The sequence below is a fragment of the Ischnura elegans genome, chromosome 1 (genome assembly GCF_921293095.1).
Source record: "Ischnura elegans chromosome 1, ioIscEleg1.1, whole genome shotgun sequence".
In the NCBI taxonomy this organism is placed as follows: Eukaryota; Metazoa; Arthropoda; class Insecta; order Odonata; family Coenagrionidae; genus Ischnura; species Ischnura elegans.
In genome coordinates this window covers 35,425,447-35,441,562 of record NC_060246.1, presented here as the reverse complement: position 1 = coordinate 35,441,562, position 16,116 = coordinate 35,425,447, and the positions used below count along the sequence as shown (strand labels likewise).

The window sequence follows — 16,116 nt, the reverse complement described above, 5'->3', positions numbered from 1 at the left end:
ACTATTTTCTTTGACATTTTATATTGTAACATTGGAAAAATTCCTCACTACTGAGCTCTATTCTACAAAAGAAATGCATAAATGCAATGAAAGGCAATGAAATGCAATGCAATTTTTAAACAGCGGGACCGAGCTAGAAGGGAAAGTTAAGTACAAAAGGGCATTTTTTCCCTCATGCATAACGTAGCGTATATCAGTACGCTGGAACCTTTAAAAATAAATCCGGAAATGGATGGCCACCGCAAGCCATTTTCCGTGCAGGAACTTCAAGGAGTACCTCGGCCATTCGAAGTATGGGTAAACTGAAAAACTGCAGGTGGGGAAACTAGCGAAATGAAACCGAGAATGAGATTGAAGCTGTGGTCTGGAATCAAAATAGGCAGTAGAGTTGTAATGGAGATTCAATGAGCACGAAAAACATAGGATGAGATGGAATAACGGAATACGTTGAGGCGAGAAAAGAAAAATTTAGGGTGAAATTGAAACTGTTGGAACTGGGCGAGAGACAAAGGGAATACTTCAATGAAGAGAATGAAGTGGAGCGGTTATGGGTGGTTCATATGGTTTTTGGCATCGACGCGGACGGCGAATTTGAAGAATAGCGATATCGCAGTCGAAGCCAGCGGTTCGCCTACCACCGTAAAATGGCGGGCAAGATTGAAGGGAATGAAGACATCAAACAGAACGGAGATGCGATATCGGATTTCGAAAGCTTTATAATGCTCTAGTGAGTTCAGTCCAATGCTTCGGATAGCCTATTAAAGGCCGATTCCGCAGACGACCGGAGGGAGGAGAGAATGGTGATCAAATAACCGATCAATTCCACCAATCTCTAGTGAACAATGCTCCCCCTTTGAAAATGGTCTTTTTGATAAACTTCCATTTAATTATGACCGATCAGCCGCTACGAGATCTAAAATACTCCATCTGCAGGAATCAATCAATCGATCACTTTAATGGCCGTTGTTAGAGCCAAATTATCTTTGGAATTTTTTTCCATTCGAATGATTTCCTTTCAAAATTCGTATATTGAAGCATGCTAATTGAGTTCTACTCGAGAGGAATGGTTTAATCATTTTTGGACTTGACGACTATATTATATGAGAAGACAAAAATATTGCATACATTCGTCAGCCTCCTGTGCTTTCATTCTCTAAGAACTATTTTCTGGCGCATTAAGCATGTGTTGAAAGGCTACCACCCATGTTGGGATAGCTTAGTGTTGGATGTATTTTCAATTGCTGAAAGCATCAGGCACTCCGCTAAGTTTCTTCAACAAGGCATTCTTATGAGCATAAGAGGGCTATAGATCATGCGTAAAACAGTTTCGTATGAGCGTAAAGAAATCCATTCGTCCTCACTTTAAAATTTAATACTGGGTTTACTTTGATAAAAAGTTACATTTAATCACTAGCACGCTTGGGCGCATTGAGCTCAACGGGCAGAGCACTATAAAAATACGTGTAGCACCGTTAAGGGAAAACACAGTGAAATACTCAACATCGTTTTCTCATTGAACAATGATCAGGAAACCAAAATCCTTTAAGGCAAAGTACAATGCTCGGTTTCTCCTCTAAGGGAAATTCAAACTTAATCGTAAGCAAACTTAATCTTAGATAAAGGCCCTTTTCAATCTGTGTGGGAGCATAGGTGGCTGGAGATGAAATTGATTCCTCAACCGTGATTTGCCAAGATCTAATTTGATTAGAAATGCACATGATACTCGTACCTCTATCTTTGATGTTCAATCTCCAAGTTTCTTAGTATCTTCATCGCCCAATACAAACACTGAATGCGCGCAGGACGTCTGATATATAACTCCGCTGGAAAACTCATCTCCGTTGCTCTTTACACTTCGGACCATATGAGGATTTATTTCTTTCCGATGCTCATCATGAAGAAAGATAGGTTTCCAGACTGAGCACATTGTGTGTATATTACCGTCTCTGCGAGAGGAAGGGAATAATGCAACGGATAGCCTGAGTGTTTCGCGTCCCGTTAATGGAAATTCCTCGCAAGCCCCACTCCCTGTTCCTCATCGCCAACAACTCCCCCTCCGTCTTCTTCATCTTCTTCCCATCATTCAGTTCCATCCTCACCCCTCTCCTCGGCTCTATTTGATTGGTAAACACGGATCAAGCAGTTCATCTCCTGGGCAAAGCGGTGCGCGTCCACTTTACGCTCCCGCGGTCGTTTAAATATTGACCAAGGGCAACCGAAAATGGAATTGAGACGCGCGATGAAGAAAATCATCTCTCCACTCCGATCACTGCTGCTTCCCAAGGAGCCTGGAAACGTATGTCAATTGGAATTGATTGGAAAGGATCCCGTAGAAGAATAAAAAAGATTGATGGATGCTTAAAGACGAGTATATAGCAGAATAGTTTGGAGTGCTGTACAAAGATAAACGGTATTCATTCGTGACTGTGGGTTTGTAATATTTTCTTTCACAAATTCAAGTTGGAAGAAGTGAAGTTTGTACTGGAATAATCGTTGAAAGGTTTCACGATAAACATTAGCTACTATATAAAGTCCTTAGACACGCAGTTTATCTCTGATGCAGTGCAGATTTTTTTTGGCTGATAGTTTTGAATAATGACTCTCGGAATACTTTATACTGTTTTAAAAGTATATATCCATCTTCTAACGCCTGCAATATGTCTCCTAACCAGCAAATCACGATTAGAGAGACACGTTTGAAATACGGGCCTGAAATTGTAGAAAAGCCTATACATGTTTCCGCTGGAAAAATTGCAATTACATAGCTACTATTTTTAAATTTTCTTTCTACCTTTCTAGTAGTGATTGTTGATTGGCAGCTTTTAGTGCTTTTTTTAATAATTACCAAATATCCTATTTAGCAGAAAATATTTTCTTATTATTCTTACATTGCACATATAAAGAGGAAACAGAAATATGATACCTACTAAATCTCGTCATGGTTTTCATCATTAAATGATTTATCTAGTGAAGAAAATAATTATATTTTCGTCTGAAGACTTTCACAGCTTCTTTTATCTATGTTGTTGGTGGTTTTCGGGTATTGCTGTGTACAAAACATTTTAACTCGACGTTTCACTCCTCCTACTGGGAGCGTTATCAAGAGAATGGAAGGAATTTATTCTCGTCCCGAGATTATTTATGTTTTTTTTTTTTTTTTTTTTTTTTCCGCTACCCATTGTTGTGCCGGATTTGAATTTTAGCCGCTAGCCGTTGGTCGTTATGTTGTGCTAGGAACCCTCTCCATATACGGCTGAGGTTATACCCATCCTCCCTATTAAAGTTATTAGGTCTTTTCGCTATCTCGATGGACTCACGTATAAGACGCGGATGGTATTCTTCCGTCTTCGCTAATACCCGTGTAGCGTCAAACATTATTCTATGCCCAGGGCTGGAGGCAAAATGTTCAGCAACAGCTGATGCGTCCCACTGATGTAATTTTAACGCCCTTTCGTGCTCCTTAAGCCTTTGGGAGATTGAACGCTTACTCTGTCCCACGTAGCTTCTGCCGCAGCAGCAGGGAACCTCATACACTCCCATAGATTGAAGGGGAGGATGGCTATCCTTCGGTGAAGGTAGGATATTCTGAATCTTCTTCACGGTGCAGAAGCGAGTCTTAATGTTGCCTTTATGGAGGATTCTGGCGATTCTATCGGTGACCCCGGAGATGTATGGAATTTTAGCGTATGTAAGTGGCTTCTTCCCCTTGTGGCTGTCATCTTGAGGAGGGTGTTTTTCTTTCATTGCTCTTTTAATGAAAGAGACACTATAACCATTGCCTTTCAGTGCCCACATAAGGTGTTGCATTTCATCACTGATATGCTCAGCATCACACACGATTTTGGCTCGGTGGGTTAGCGTTTTAATGACGCAGGCCTTTTGTTGTGGGTGGTGATGCGATGTTGAATTCAGATACCTGTCTGTGTGGGTCTTCTTTCTGTACACTGAATGGCCTAGGCTTCCATCTATTTTTCTTTTAACCAGTACATCTAAGAAGGGGGGACAACCTACTTCTTCGAGTTCTTTTGTGAATTTTATGTCTGGATGTACTGTATTTAGATGTACGTGGAATTCCTCAAGTTTTTCTTTTCCATGTGGCCAGATCACAAAGGTATCATCCACATATCTCAACCAGCATGATGGTTTCTTCTCGCTCGTCTCAAGTGCCTTCTTCTCGAAAAACTCCATATATAAATTGGCAATCACAGGTGAAAGTGGGGAACCCATTGCCGCACCACTTTTTTGTTCATATATTTGCCCGTTGTAAAGGAAGTAATTGTTTCTAAGGCAGAAATCTACCAAGTTTGGGTAGTCTTCTGGTAGTCCATCACCTGTAAGAGTTCTTAAAATTTCCACTGAATCGGGGACAGGAACTTTGGTGAACAGCGACGTGACATCAAAGCTGACTAAAATATCTCTTTCGGTCACTCGAAGGTCTTTCAGGATCTCTATAAAATGCGCCGAATTTTTTATGAAGGAGTCCGTTCTACCGACGAAATCCTGGATGCCTCTTGAGAGATAACGGGCTAACTTATAGGTCGGCGAACCAATAGTATTTACAATAGGTCTCAAAGGTGTACCTTCCTTATGGATTTTTGGTAGACCATATAAGCGTGGAGCTCTGGATGCGGAGGGCATTAATTTCCAATGATTTTCCTCGGGAATTGAAGACCTCTTGATCAATTCTCTCACTTTGCGCTCGATTCTGGCTGTCGGGTCTTTATTTAATCTCTCGTAAGTATCGTCATCCAAAAGGGAGAGAACTTTCTTGCCATATTCTTCCTTATCCATGATGACCGTTGCATTGCCTTTGTCAGCTGGAAGCACGAGGATGTTGTTATCACTCTTTAAGAATGATAACAACATCCTCGTACTTATCAATGATTTATCATGGATAAGGAAGAATATGGCAAGAAAGTTCTCTCCCTTTTGGATGACGATACTTACGAGAGATTAAATAAAGACCCGACAGCCAGAATCGAGCGCAAAGTGAGAGAATTGATCAAGAGGTCTTCAATTCCCGAGGAAAATCATTGGAAATTAATGCCCTCCGCATCCAGAGCTCCACGCTTATATGGTCTACCAAAAATCCATAAGGAAGGTACACCTTTGAGACCTATTGTAAATACTATTGGTTCGCCGACCTATAAGTTAGCCCGTTATCTCTCAAGAGGCATCCAGGATTTCGTCGGTAGAACGGACTCCTTCATAAAAAATTCGGCGCATTTTATAGAGATCCTGAAAGACCTTCGAGTGACCGAAAGAGATATTTTAGTCAGCTTTGATGTCACGTCGCTGTTCACCAAAGTTCCTGTCCCCGATTCAGTGGAAATTTTAAGAACTCTTACAGGTGATGGACTACCAGAAGACTACCCAAACTTGGTAGATTTCTGCCTTAGAAACAATTACTTCCTTTACAACGGGCAAATATATGAACAAAAAAGTGGTGCGGCAATGGGTTCCCCACTTTCACCTGTGATTGCCAATTTATATATGGAGTTTTTCGAGAAGAAGGCACTTGAGACGAGCGAGAAGAAACCATCATGCTGGTTGAGATATGTGGATGATACCTTTGTGATCTGGCCACATGGAAAAGAAAAACTTGAGGAATTCCACGTACATCTAAATACAGTACATCCAGACATAAAATTCACAAAAGAACTCGAAGAAGGAGGTTGTCTCCCCTTCTTAGATGTACTGGTTAAAAGAAAAATAGATGGAAGCCTAGGCTATTCAGTGTACAGAAAGAAGACCCACACAGACAGGTATCTGAATTCAACATCGCATCACCACCCACAACAAAAGGCCTGCGTCATTAAAACGCTAACCCACCGAGCCAAAATCGTGTGTGATGCTGAGCATATCAGTGATGAAATGCAACACCTTATGTGGGCACTGAAAGGCAATGGTTATAGTGTCTCTTTCATTAAAAGGGCAATGAAAGAAAAACACCCTCCTCAAGATGACGGCCACAAGGGGAAGAAGCCACTTACATACGCTAAAATTCCATACATCTCCGGGGTCACCGATAGAATCGCCAGAATCCTCCATAAAGGCAACATTAAGACTCGCTTCTGCACCGTGAAGAAGATTCAGAATATCCTACCTTCACCGAAGGATAGCCATCCTCCCCTTCAATCTATGGGAGTGTATGAGGTTCCCTGCTGCTGCGGCAGAAGCTACGTGGGACAGAGTAAGCGTTCAATCTCCCAAAGGCTTAAGGAGCACGAAAGGGCGTTAAAATTACATCAGTGGGACGCATCAGCTGTTGCTGAACATTTTGCCTCCAGCCCTGGGCATAGAATAATGTTTGACGCTACACGGGTATTAGCGAAGACGGAAGAATACCATCCGCGTCTTATACGTGAGTCCATCGAGATAGCGAAAAGACCTAATAACTTTAATAGGGAGGATGGGTATAACCTCAGCCGTATATGGAGAGGGTTCCTAGCACAACATAACGACCAACGGCTAGCGGCTAAAATTCAAATCCGGCACAACAATGGGTAGCGGAAAAAAAAAAAAAAAAAAAAAAAAACATAAATAATCTCGGGACGAGAATAAATTCCTTCCATTCTCTTGATAACGCTCCCAGTAGGAGGAGTGAAACGTCGAGTTAAAATGTTTTGTACACAGCAATACCCGAAAACCACCAACAACATAAAATAATTATAGTTTTATACTTGTATGAATGAATACATAAATAACTTAATAAAGACTGTCATCAACTCAGCATTAACCAAGTAAAACATTTATGATTACTCGCCGCATAATAAGTTGCTGCCATTGTCGTGGAGCTATAATGGATATATAATACACAAATACTACTAAAACTCATATAACGCTGGAATTTTGTCGCGTAGTCTCTTCAAGGGTGAGTGGAAAATAGGGACAAGAAGTGGTTCATCGATCATTTGTCACTGTTTAAAAGCTTTTCTCACTACGACGTCAACTCGCATACCCCGAGAAACGTCTCCGTTGTACACTTTTCACGTTTTTCAATCATTATACCGCCGACTTTTGTCGACGTCGCAACTTTCGAATCAAAGTGAGAGATACACGGTGGAGCGGAGAGACGGGAGGCATCAACTTCTCGCAAGTGCCCACAATAGGCGCTTGACGGATCAAACGGAGCGCCACACATATGTTTGCTAGTCCTTGTCATAACACAAAAGAGCCGACGGAGGCATTCTGCAAGCGGATAAGGATCGAAGGAATGGCGTTCCCTCCCTCATGAATTCATCCGAACCCATCCCCCGCTTGTCAGCTCCACGGGTTTTACTCCGTTCCGACTTTAATGGGGCGGGACACGGTGTGACGGAAAAGTTTGGATGAGATGGGGGAGAAATTTATTATTGCGGGGAAAGGCTCGGTGCGGGCCCCTGCCACTGCTATTCATGGATCCATGGAGATTAAAATCTGTCATTGCAGAGGAAAATACAGAGAGAATTTGGCATTTCAGAAAAATTATTTTGGTTAAAGATAATTCGAAGGTTTTTGCTTGTAATATAATCTGATTCAAGTATACTTAGACCAATTTATTGTGTTGTCTATAATCTGAAAGCATCTGGTATACATGATATGCTACATGTCAGGGTAGCTAACGGAGTTTAGTTTCTAAAATCGGGAGGCAATTAATTGAATGAGATTCGATACAGTTACCTTGTAAAATCTATAGTTTATGGCCGGACCAAGAAAGTGCCTGTAGGGGTACAAATAATCTTAAGTGCGTTAGGGGCAGGAAAATTGCTACAATTTATTGCGGTAATATCCAACCTTATCGAAAAATGTGAGGAGTTTGACTTGTTTCGACTTGTATGGGTAAAGGATCTCTTACGAATGGTGTACAACATATTTGCCAATGCTACTAGCATGAAGCGATAATTTCAATGAATTTTAATGAAACCATGAGTCAATTATTTCTTGTTGCTACTCTAACTACTATGCTCAGCACATATATAGCTACCAATTTTAGCTACGCGAGGCTTCATGCATCACACCTTAGTGATAATTTTCAACCGTTACGTATGATACGAAGGCTGTAAAGGATGAGAGGCGATTTATTGGAGAGGAGAGGTCAGTTTCAGCTGAGTATCGCATGCATGAATGATCCAAGATACTAGCCTGTGAGTTTATTGGGAGGGAGTAAGTAGGGTAGAAAAAAAAATTAGGATTAAAGAAGCCTCGGCTACGACATAAACAGAAAAGAATTATCTGGATACGGGGGAGAATAAATATTTTTAAATTAATTTTTATAACGTGGACCGAAAGAAGAGTAAAAAAAGGCAGATTTTTTTACTGCACTACCCCATCAGGATAAATAAGATGACCCTACTCGGGGATAACAACGGCTCTGGCGTTGCAATCTCTAAAAAAAAATACCCTACGCCCGGCTGAATATCGTTTCGCAGCGCACCCGACACATGGAGCGGTTCAGACAGCCTCCCTCTCGCTCGCTGCGCGACCTGGCGGAGCTTTTGTAATGAATTAATGGAAGGGCGAGGTTGACCCTTTGCGAGCGGATGCAGCGGTTCGGATTTGGGGCATCGTGGAATGCGCCGGAGATGCGTCAAATATCACTCACGAAATGGAGAAATGTGCAGTTATTGGCCGTCCTGGCCCTTTTCTTCCGCGAGGATCACTCGCTCGCGTTTTTAAACTCTCGCCAAAATTTCACGGTTGCTTGGAAGAGCCTCTCTGGGTATGACTTTCTCTCTCAAATGAGATGCATTTATTTAATGATTTGGCATGAGATAACGTACTGACTTTCAATTGAAACGTGTGAATTCATTTTTATTCTACGTACAGATGCAAATGTTATTTTAAGTAACGTCTGGATAAGTTGTTGAATGAAAACTATAAATTCCACTAAAATGCGCATCTATCGTAAATTTCCATAATAATTTAACATGCATAATATTTATTAATTTATTAAATTTTATATGCATTTCACTAGGTGGAGAAAACATATGCACCGTTATAAAGATATTTATATTCATGATTTTCTAGACCATTTTATAGAACATATCTTGTTATAATACATTAATACAGGTACTATTTCTTCTGTGTATACGAGCTCTTTTACGAATACGAGTCCTTTACTTGCAATTAAACTTATCCGGCTCAAGCATAATTTTGATGTGAGTTTATTGATTGGCTACAGAATACAAATATATATGTATTTTATAAAAAAAAATATTTTTTCATTATTTCTATCGTTTGGAAATCCAATGGAAGATTTTAAGAAGTTTACTTACGTGGTTCAGTCATCTCAGTGACGGAGCCATTGTCTTACTATCATTTAGTTATCAGAGAAACCTTTTATTGAGCTATTTTCGTAATTCTCAGTAAAGACAACCTCCATAATCAGAAAAAATAATTCTATATAACATGTGATATGTTCAAATAAATGGTTCTATCAAAGTATGTATCCTGAAACGTTATTACTTACCGATTTTCTTCTTTCCAGTTATCTTCTGGGTGTTGGCATTGGACCATGATCTAAGGGTTCCCACCAGTGTGCTCGGCAGGATAACAGTGCACGATCCGATTGGGAACAGCGTGACAGTATGGGAGGAGGTCCCCTTGGATGAAGGTGAGAACTGATGAGAGATAATATTTTTGCATTGATTTTATAACCTGATTAAATGAAGGATAACACAATATAAAAAATTTAATGTCAATTACTTCCAATTTATAATATTCTACAGAGAAAAGGAAATGGAGAAATTTTAGAAAAACGTGGTCTCCAGCCTACGAGGAAATATATTTTTATTCACTCGAGTAGTTTTTACCCACAGTGATGTCTCTCTTACGCCATGTTCAAAGCGAAGCGATGCCAAATTTTATGGAAGCGTAAGACATGATTTAAAAAGGTACCATTTTTAAGGAAACATTTCTGTAGGCAAGAAGAGTTTGCATTATTGGTGATAAAATTTGAGGACATTTCTTCCTTGAAGTATGTGCTCCCTCAGTAATTTACCGTGATTTTGAAGTCATTATATGTCCATTGCGTAGAAATAAAAATTCACTACATTAATTCAGACCGTGCCTAATAAAAGCTGTTTCATGACCGTTAAAAATCTCATAAATTCAAGTAATTACGAAAAATTTTCTCGTTTTTGTGGATCTAATGGATTAATTTTGCAATAATAATTACTTTTAGACTCACATCGAGCACCAAAATATTCAACAATTAATTTGTCAAAATAGTCAAAGCAACAATTATTTTGAGACATGCATCGCATATCGCATAAGGTATCAGTAATTTTATTATAGGTTTTAAGCACTAAATTAATCACTCGACCAATTGATTACATATTTTAGTCTATTATTAGTAAGAAATACTTTCAAATTTGTAGCTATTCGGGTACTTTTTAATGAATAATTATTATATATGTGCATTTCCAGTAAGTTTCAGATGCTATCAAGACCGCTAATTCAGCTCAAATGAAAAGACCTTTGCTCCTATTCGTCTTATGTAGACTCGAGATATTTCCGCATTGAGGTGAAACGTAGGAAGTACATTATCTCTTGAATGTGTAAACGATGATGGCTTTGGCTTGGATTTCAGGTAGGGGCTCAAGCTGTTATCCCAGACTTAGAGGATTCTCGCCACAACTTCCACGAAGTTTACCGCCTGCTAACCCACATCAGTTCAGTCGAACAAAGCCGATGGTTGACTAGGAGCTGTTTTTAATTTATATTTATCAAAAGTATATTTTTAAAGGTTTCAGTAAGATAGTAGATACAGGAGATTCATATGACATTTTCCATGCACGTATTCGTGCTCATATGAAGAAATCCTCCCTCTGCGTATCTAATTGTTTTCTCTTACCCTTTATGTGCAGCATTTACCATCGTAGACAAAAATTTCGACTGCTTGCTATTATTTTCTCTCTTGGCTGGCATCTTATTCTTATGTTTCAACACCATTGGATGAAAATGTTTAATTTCTTTCAATGCATGCTCTGCCAAGTATAAAGTACTAAATTAAAAATGTTTTATCTCCTCACCTACCACTGTCAAGCACGTTTTGACCGTTTTTTTTCCTTTCCATCCCTCCTCCTACATTTTCCTCCGTAGTATTCGTTTCCCTGAGGCCTCATTTGACCTTTATTCATAATTTGTCGTGTTTCCACTATTTCTAACCCATTAATGCACACCGTAGTTAAGCCAATATTATGACCGCTTTATGATTCTAGTGAGATAAATTTTCTACTTAATTATTATACAAATAACTCGGGATTCCTAAGATCCGTTCGTTTTCATATTTTTGATTAAATTACTTTCTACTATAAAATCTTTTAAATTTCCTCGCTAGATACTGATACAATTAAAATATGCACCCATATATTCACCCTTTTTGATTCAACGAGGAAAGGAAACGGGGAGTAAAGGAAAGAAAACAAAGTAAAAAAAACTAACTAAAAAAATACATAAAATGAAAGGAAAAATGTGATTTACCTAATCAGTATTGCCATACCAGAGAAAAATGGTAAAATATAGTTTATAAACTCGATTCTTTCACGCAAGATTTCATTCCATGTCTTGTAAGCAATTTTATCGCATTTCTCGAGTACATTCCTAATATTACGATTTTCCAAAATAGACCCTCCCAAATCCTCATGTTATTGGGGGGTTATTACATTTCCTCGAGTAGCGCAGTCATACGAAGATGTCCACAGACTCATTCTACGAAAGTCACTCCAAAACTAATGCACCCAAATTTCTTTACACCACAACCTTTGTTCTAAGTGCTTCCAATTTTTACAGTGTATTAAAATATCCTTTAAAAACACCATGTCACTTTTCAACATAATCTCCGTTTTTTTCAATAGCCTAACCGCGACTTGAAACTTAGGCGCGTGTACCTATCTGGTAAAACTCTTGACTCGGCGCGGCGCACTGAACAATGAGAGGTGTTTGTGCAGTATGGGGTCTACCTAATCTATCATCATTCTTCATTCTTCCTCCTAGAATGACTCTCCAAGATCGTTAGAACATTATTAGCTTTGCTTGGTTTCGCTATTTAGTTGGGCCCTCTTCGCTTCTATAGCGTGTAGGTATTTTTCCCCTTCCCATCCCTTCCTATCCCAGAGGCGTAGGCGGACTCCTATCGCGGCGGCGCCTCTTTCCTTTTCCCTTCCTCTCCTTCCCCTCCCCGGGTGATCGGGCGTATAAGCCACTGGCTTGGTTCCCGGCCCCGGTGTGTTGTATCCTCGAAGGGCTTCCCTGAGCCCTCATCCGTTAGTATGGGGTCTACCGCTGCGCCCACGATCTTCAATATTGGCTGTGGCCAATGACTAACTGTACTGAGATCTTCATCCCTATACACCCTCTTCAACCTTTCGTGAATGTTTCCGACAGTCTCATTCTCACAACAAAGGAGCTCAATTACAGCGCGTTGTTTTTGACGGACATCAAGTGAATCCGCTATCATATTGAACTGCCGCTAACACGCCACGATCTTTATTGCGTTGAAATAAATTTGAATGGAAGCGGGAAGGATGCTTCAATGCACTCTATTGATTTGAAGTTCCTGGAGTGAAAATTATGGTGTCAGGAAATTTTTGAGCATTACTTTGGTGTGCCCCCCGTATCTGCATCTACATAAGCGGTTTCCTCCCTGCCAACAGGAGTGAAGACATTCTCGCTGCCGCTGTCGCACGCCGCGCGGACGGGTCGCTGGACCATCCGGGTGGACGTGGGCGAGCCGGCCGAGAGCTTCTCCTCCACTATCAACGTGACGCTGGAGGATGGCCCCGGGGAGACGTCGGAAGTGGCAATGGCAGAGGAGCACTTCGTGGAGCTGCGGTTCGGGACCGAGATGAGGAGATTGTACAAGCCGGGTTTGCCGTTCGTGGGCAAGGCAAGTCGCATCAGTATTACCACCCATCGGTATTCGCTACTGCGGCTGACATATCTACACTGAATGCTTCGCCGAATACGCCAGCTGCTGATCAAAATAATTCCAATATTAAATTAAAGTTTTTTTCCGATTTCATACAGTATTTTTCTATTATATATTACATAATTTCCGAGCGGCTTCGAAATTTTTCTATGCCAGCTCCAAAATTTTCGAGTCCTTGTCGTCAGGAAAATCAGAATATACACCCCTGATATTCGTGTCAATAAACATTTTTGCCATCCTGTTGCAATGCATTTCAAACTTAACTCGCAAAAATTTACACATGTACCTATATTCATTGACGAAAATGATGATACTAATACTTAAATTTTCAAACCTACAAATCTCTACGCAAAAAAGAGTTTTATTAGAATAAATATATATATATTTTTATGAAAAACATTAGTTACATCATGTAAATTTAATAAAAATATAGTACGAATAGACTTATGGATTTGCAAATCGAATAAATGCTAATCACATGAAGAACAACTCTACAGATTACACCGAGAAGAAAAAACCTACTCTGTCTTCAAACTTAGCGCCAAACTTTTCCAGCATTTATGAAGGTTTTAGCGAAGAAGCTTCTCAACTCATGGATCATCCCAGATGATTGTTTTCCAAGTACACAGCTTAAATGCAGAATTCACGCGTTAAGTTGGCTGAAAAAATAAACGGTGGAAACTCGTTTTCCTTCTTTTAACTAAGAATTCGATAACTTTGTTGCATCCCTAGGCATTTGTGCTTCGCAAAAGTTGGCAGAAATTTTAAACAGAACAGATGGGACCCTTATTTGACTTGAGAACACTTCCGAAAGACTTTCTGAAAGGATTTGCAGCACCTGCGCCATTTTCTGCCCGCGACTACTTCTCAGTTCATTTATATACGGAGGCTGAACACTCCTCGCAATAATGGAAGCGAAGGTTAAGAAAAATGCATCCAGTGCCCAGTGAAGCAGAAAAGGTCTAGTGCGATTCTTTGACAGGCGTTTTGAGTGGGTTGTGCCTTCGATTTATTTATCAAAATAAGTTTCAATGGGCGAACTTTAAGTCTTTCGAGATGGCAGATATATCACTCTTATAAATTCAACAAGTTCCCTCTTTGCTTATCATAACAATGCGTAGGCAATTTATGTGAGAAGGCAAACCTTCGGTTCAACTCAGTTTCAGCACCTCCTGTGAATAATGATTCAGAATGACAGCACAACCAGCAACTCATCAGTGCATTCATAAATAACCCATATTGTTTCCGAGACACTGAGAATCGGCCTATTCCATCTCATTTGCTCGATCATAAGTATTCATTTTGTGATATTACTAGAAAATTCACCCGTAATTATAAGTAAAATAAATCGATATTCATCAAAAACATCTACACTATTGATAATTTTTTCACGAATTCTATTCAATAAAAATATTAGTATAGTGTTCATATGTTAAAACGCCATCATTAGGGGTTTTTAGTGTCCCGCATTCTTTGTTATTTCAAGTTTAGAACCATTCTCCAGCTCTCAATTGCAAATGTTATTTTCAGATTGCTTCATTAATTCCGCCAATATCTTCTACCAAAAGAAGGTCACTCCTTGATGTATCTCATGTCCTTGTAAAATAAACAATTAAAGTGTAGTCAACCACTTGTAATTCTACGCAGGCTTCTGTCGAAGGAATTTACATATATATAAGATAATAAAAAATAACGGAATACTTCAGTTGGTCTCATTCAGGCTCTTTTTATATCTTTTCAAGTTGATTTACGGCCATTCCCAATTCTCGATGGCAATCGATTTTTCAGCCGGTACACTTTATTCATTCCGCCAACTTCTACTCCCAAAAGAAGGTCACGCCTTGTCATCTCCTATTTCCTTGTGAAAGATGCCATTGAGTGTAATCAACCCCTTGTAATTCTATGCAAACTTCTGTCGAATGAATCTGGTCAAAGGATCCAAATTTGAACCAAAACCCGTCCTACAAAAGTAGCTTCATTTTAAATAGCACGCGTATTTTTAAGGTCTGTGTTTCAATATTCACAATTGAGAATTTTTTCACGAATTTTATCCACTAACAATATTTTTGTTTTATTAGAGTCTGTGTTTCATTATATTTTCTATTGATAATTGTTTTTTCACGAACTTTGTTCCATTAAAACACTTTTATAGCGATCGAATTTAAAACTCCATCATTATGCTTTAGTTTACCGCATTTGTCTATCTTTTTAAGATAATTTAAAGCCAATTCCTCAGTTCTCGATGCAAATCGATTTTTAAACCGGTAAACTTCATTCATTCCGTCACCTTGTCCTCCTAAAAGAAGCTCACTCCTCGACCTCTCTTATTTCCTTTTAAAATATTCCATCAAGTGTAATCAATCCCTTATAACTCTACTCAGGCTTCCGTCGAATGAATCTGGCGAGTTGGCTTTCGGGAGAGAAATTGCGGTGGATGCGGAAGGAAACGCTAACAAAATTACGGAGTACGAATGAAGAGGACGAGGTGAAGGGGTGGAGAGAGGGAGAGAGAATAGTTCCAAAGGGATCAGGGAAGTTTGTATTAGTTGTGAAACGACGTAAGAAGAGTTGCGGGAGAGGAGAGGCCGATTTCGAGGAACCTGTCCTATATATCAACAACTTCAGAAATCCCGACGAAACTTGCCTCGAAGTTTCTCCCGAACTTTTCGAGAAGCTAAGCAAGTGTTTTAAGCAAATACGTCCCAAAGGGGTATCAAGGATACTTGCTAGAGGGAATCAAGAGTTTTTTTCGCCAACCCTCACAAAATTATCGCGCATCTATTTACGTGGAGATCTTGGTTTATTCCAAGGTTGAGAAGTTTGTTGACTTGGAGTAAATTTGTTGGGAGGTTGGGCTTTAAATAGGCATTAAAATTATCATACGCATATCACCAACACGTGGGAAAGCCTTCTTACCTTTCTTACGTATTCATTTTTTAACCTAATTATATACCCCACATCCATGTCACAATTTCACATGAAATAGTTCACCTGACCTTCATGTATGATTATTGGAATATTTATTTTTCTCTAAATTATTTTTAGGTGGAAGCTGTCAGTACCGAAAATTCGGTGAGGGTACGAGTAAAAGTTTACGATAATACCACAGCTATCTACAGTCAAGACATTGAAATAACATCGGGAGAAGGTACATTTGTGGTGCCTGCTATCCTTGCTGATAGCGAAGTGATTATTCTCCAGGT

General features: G+C 39.6%; 1 protein-coding gene across 1 annotated transcript in view; it reads left to right on the top strand.

Annotated features, from left to right (window-relative positions):
* The window catches only part of LOC124160222 (C3 and PZP-like alpha-2-macroglobulin domain-containing protein 8), a 515,206-nt gene that overhangs the window by 421,792 nt on the left and 77,298 nt on the right, over positions 1–16,116 (top strand). The window contains exons 5-7 of the mRNA XM_046536362.1: positions 9,470–9,595; positions 12,639–12,871; positions 15,959–16,114. Coding sequence (XP_046392318.1) covers positions 9,470–9,595; positions 12,639–12,871; positions 15,959–16,114 — 515 coding nt within the window. The remainder of the gene's footprint in view (positions 1–9,469; positions 9,596–12,638; positions 12,872–15,958; positions 16,115–16,116) is intronic.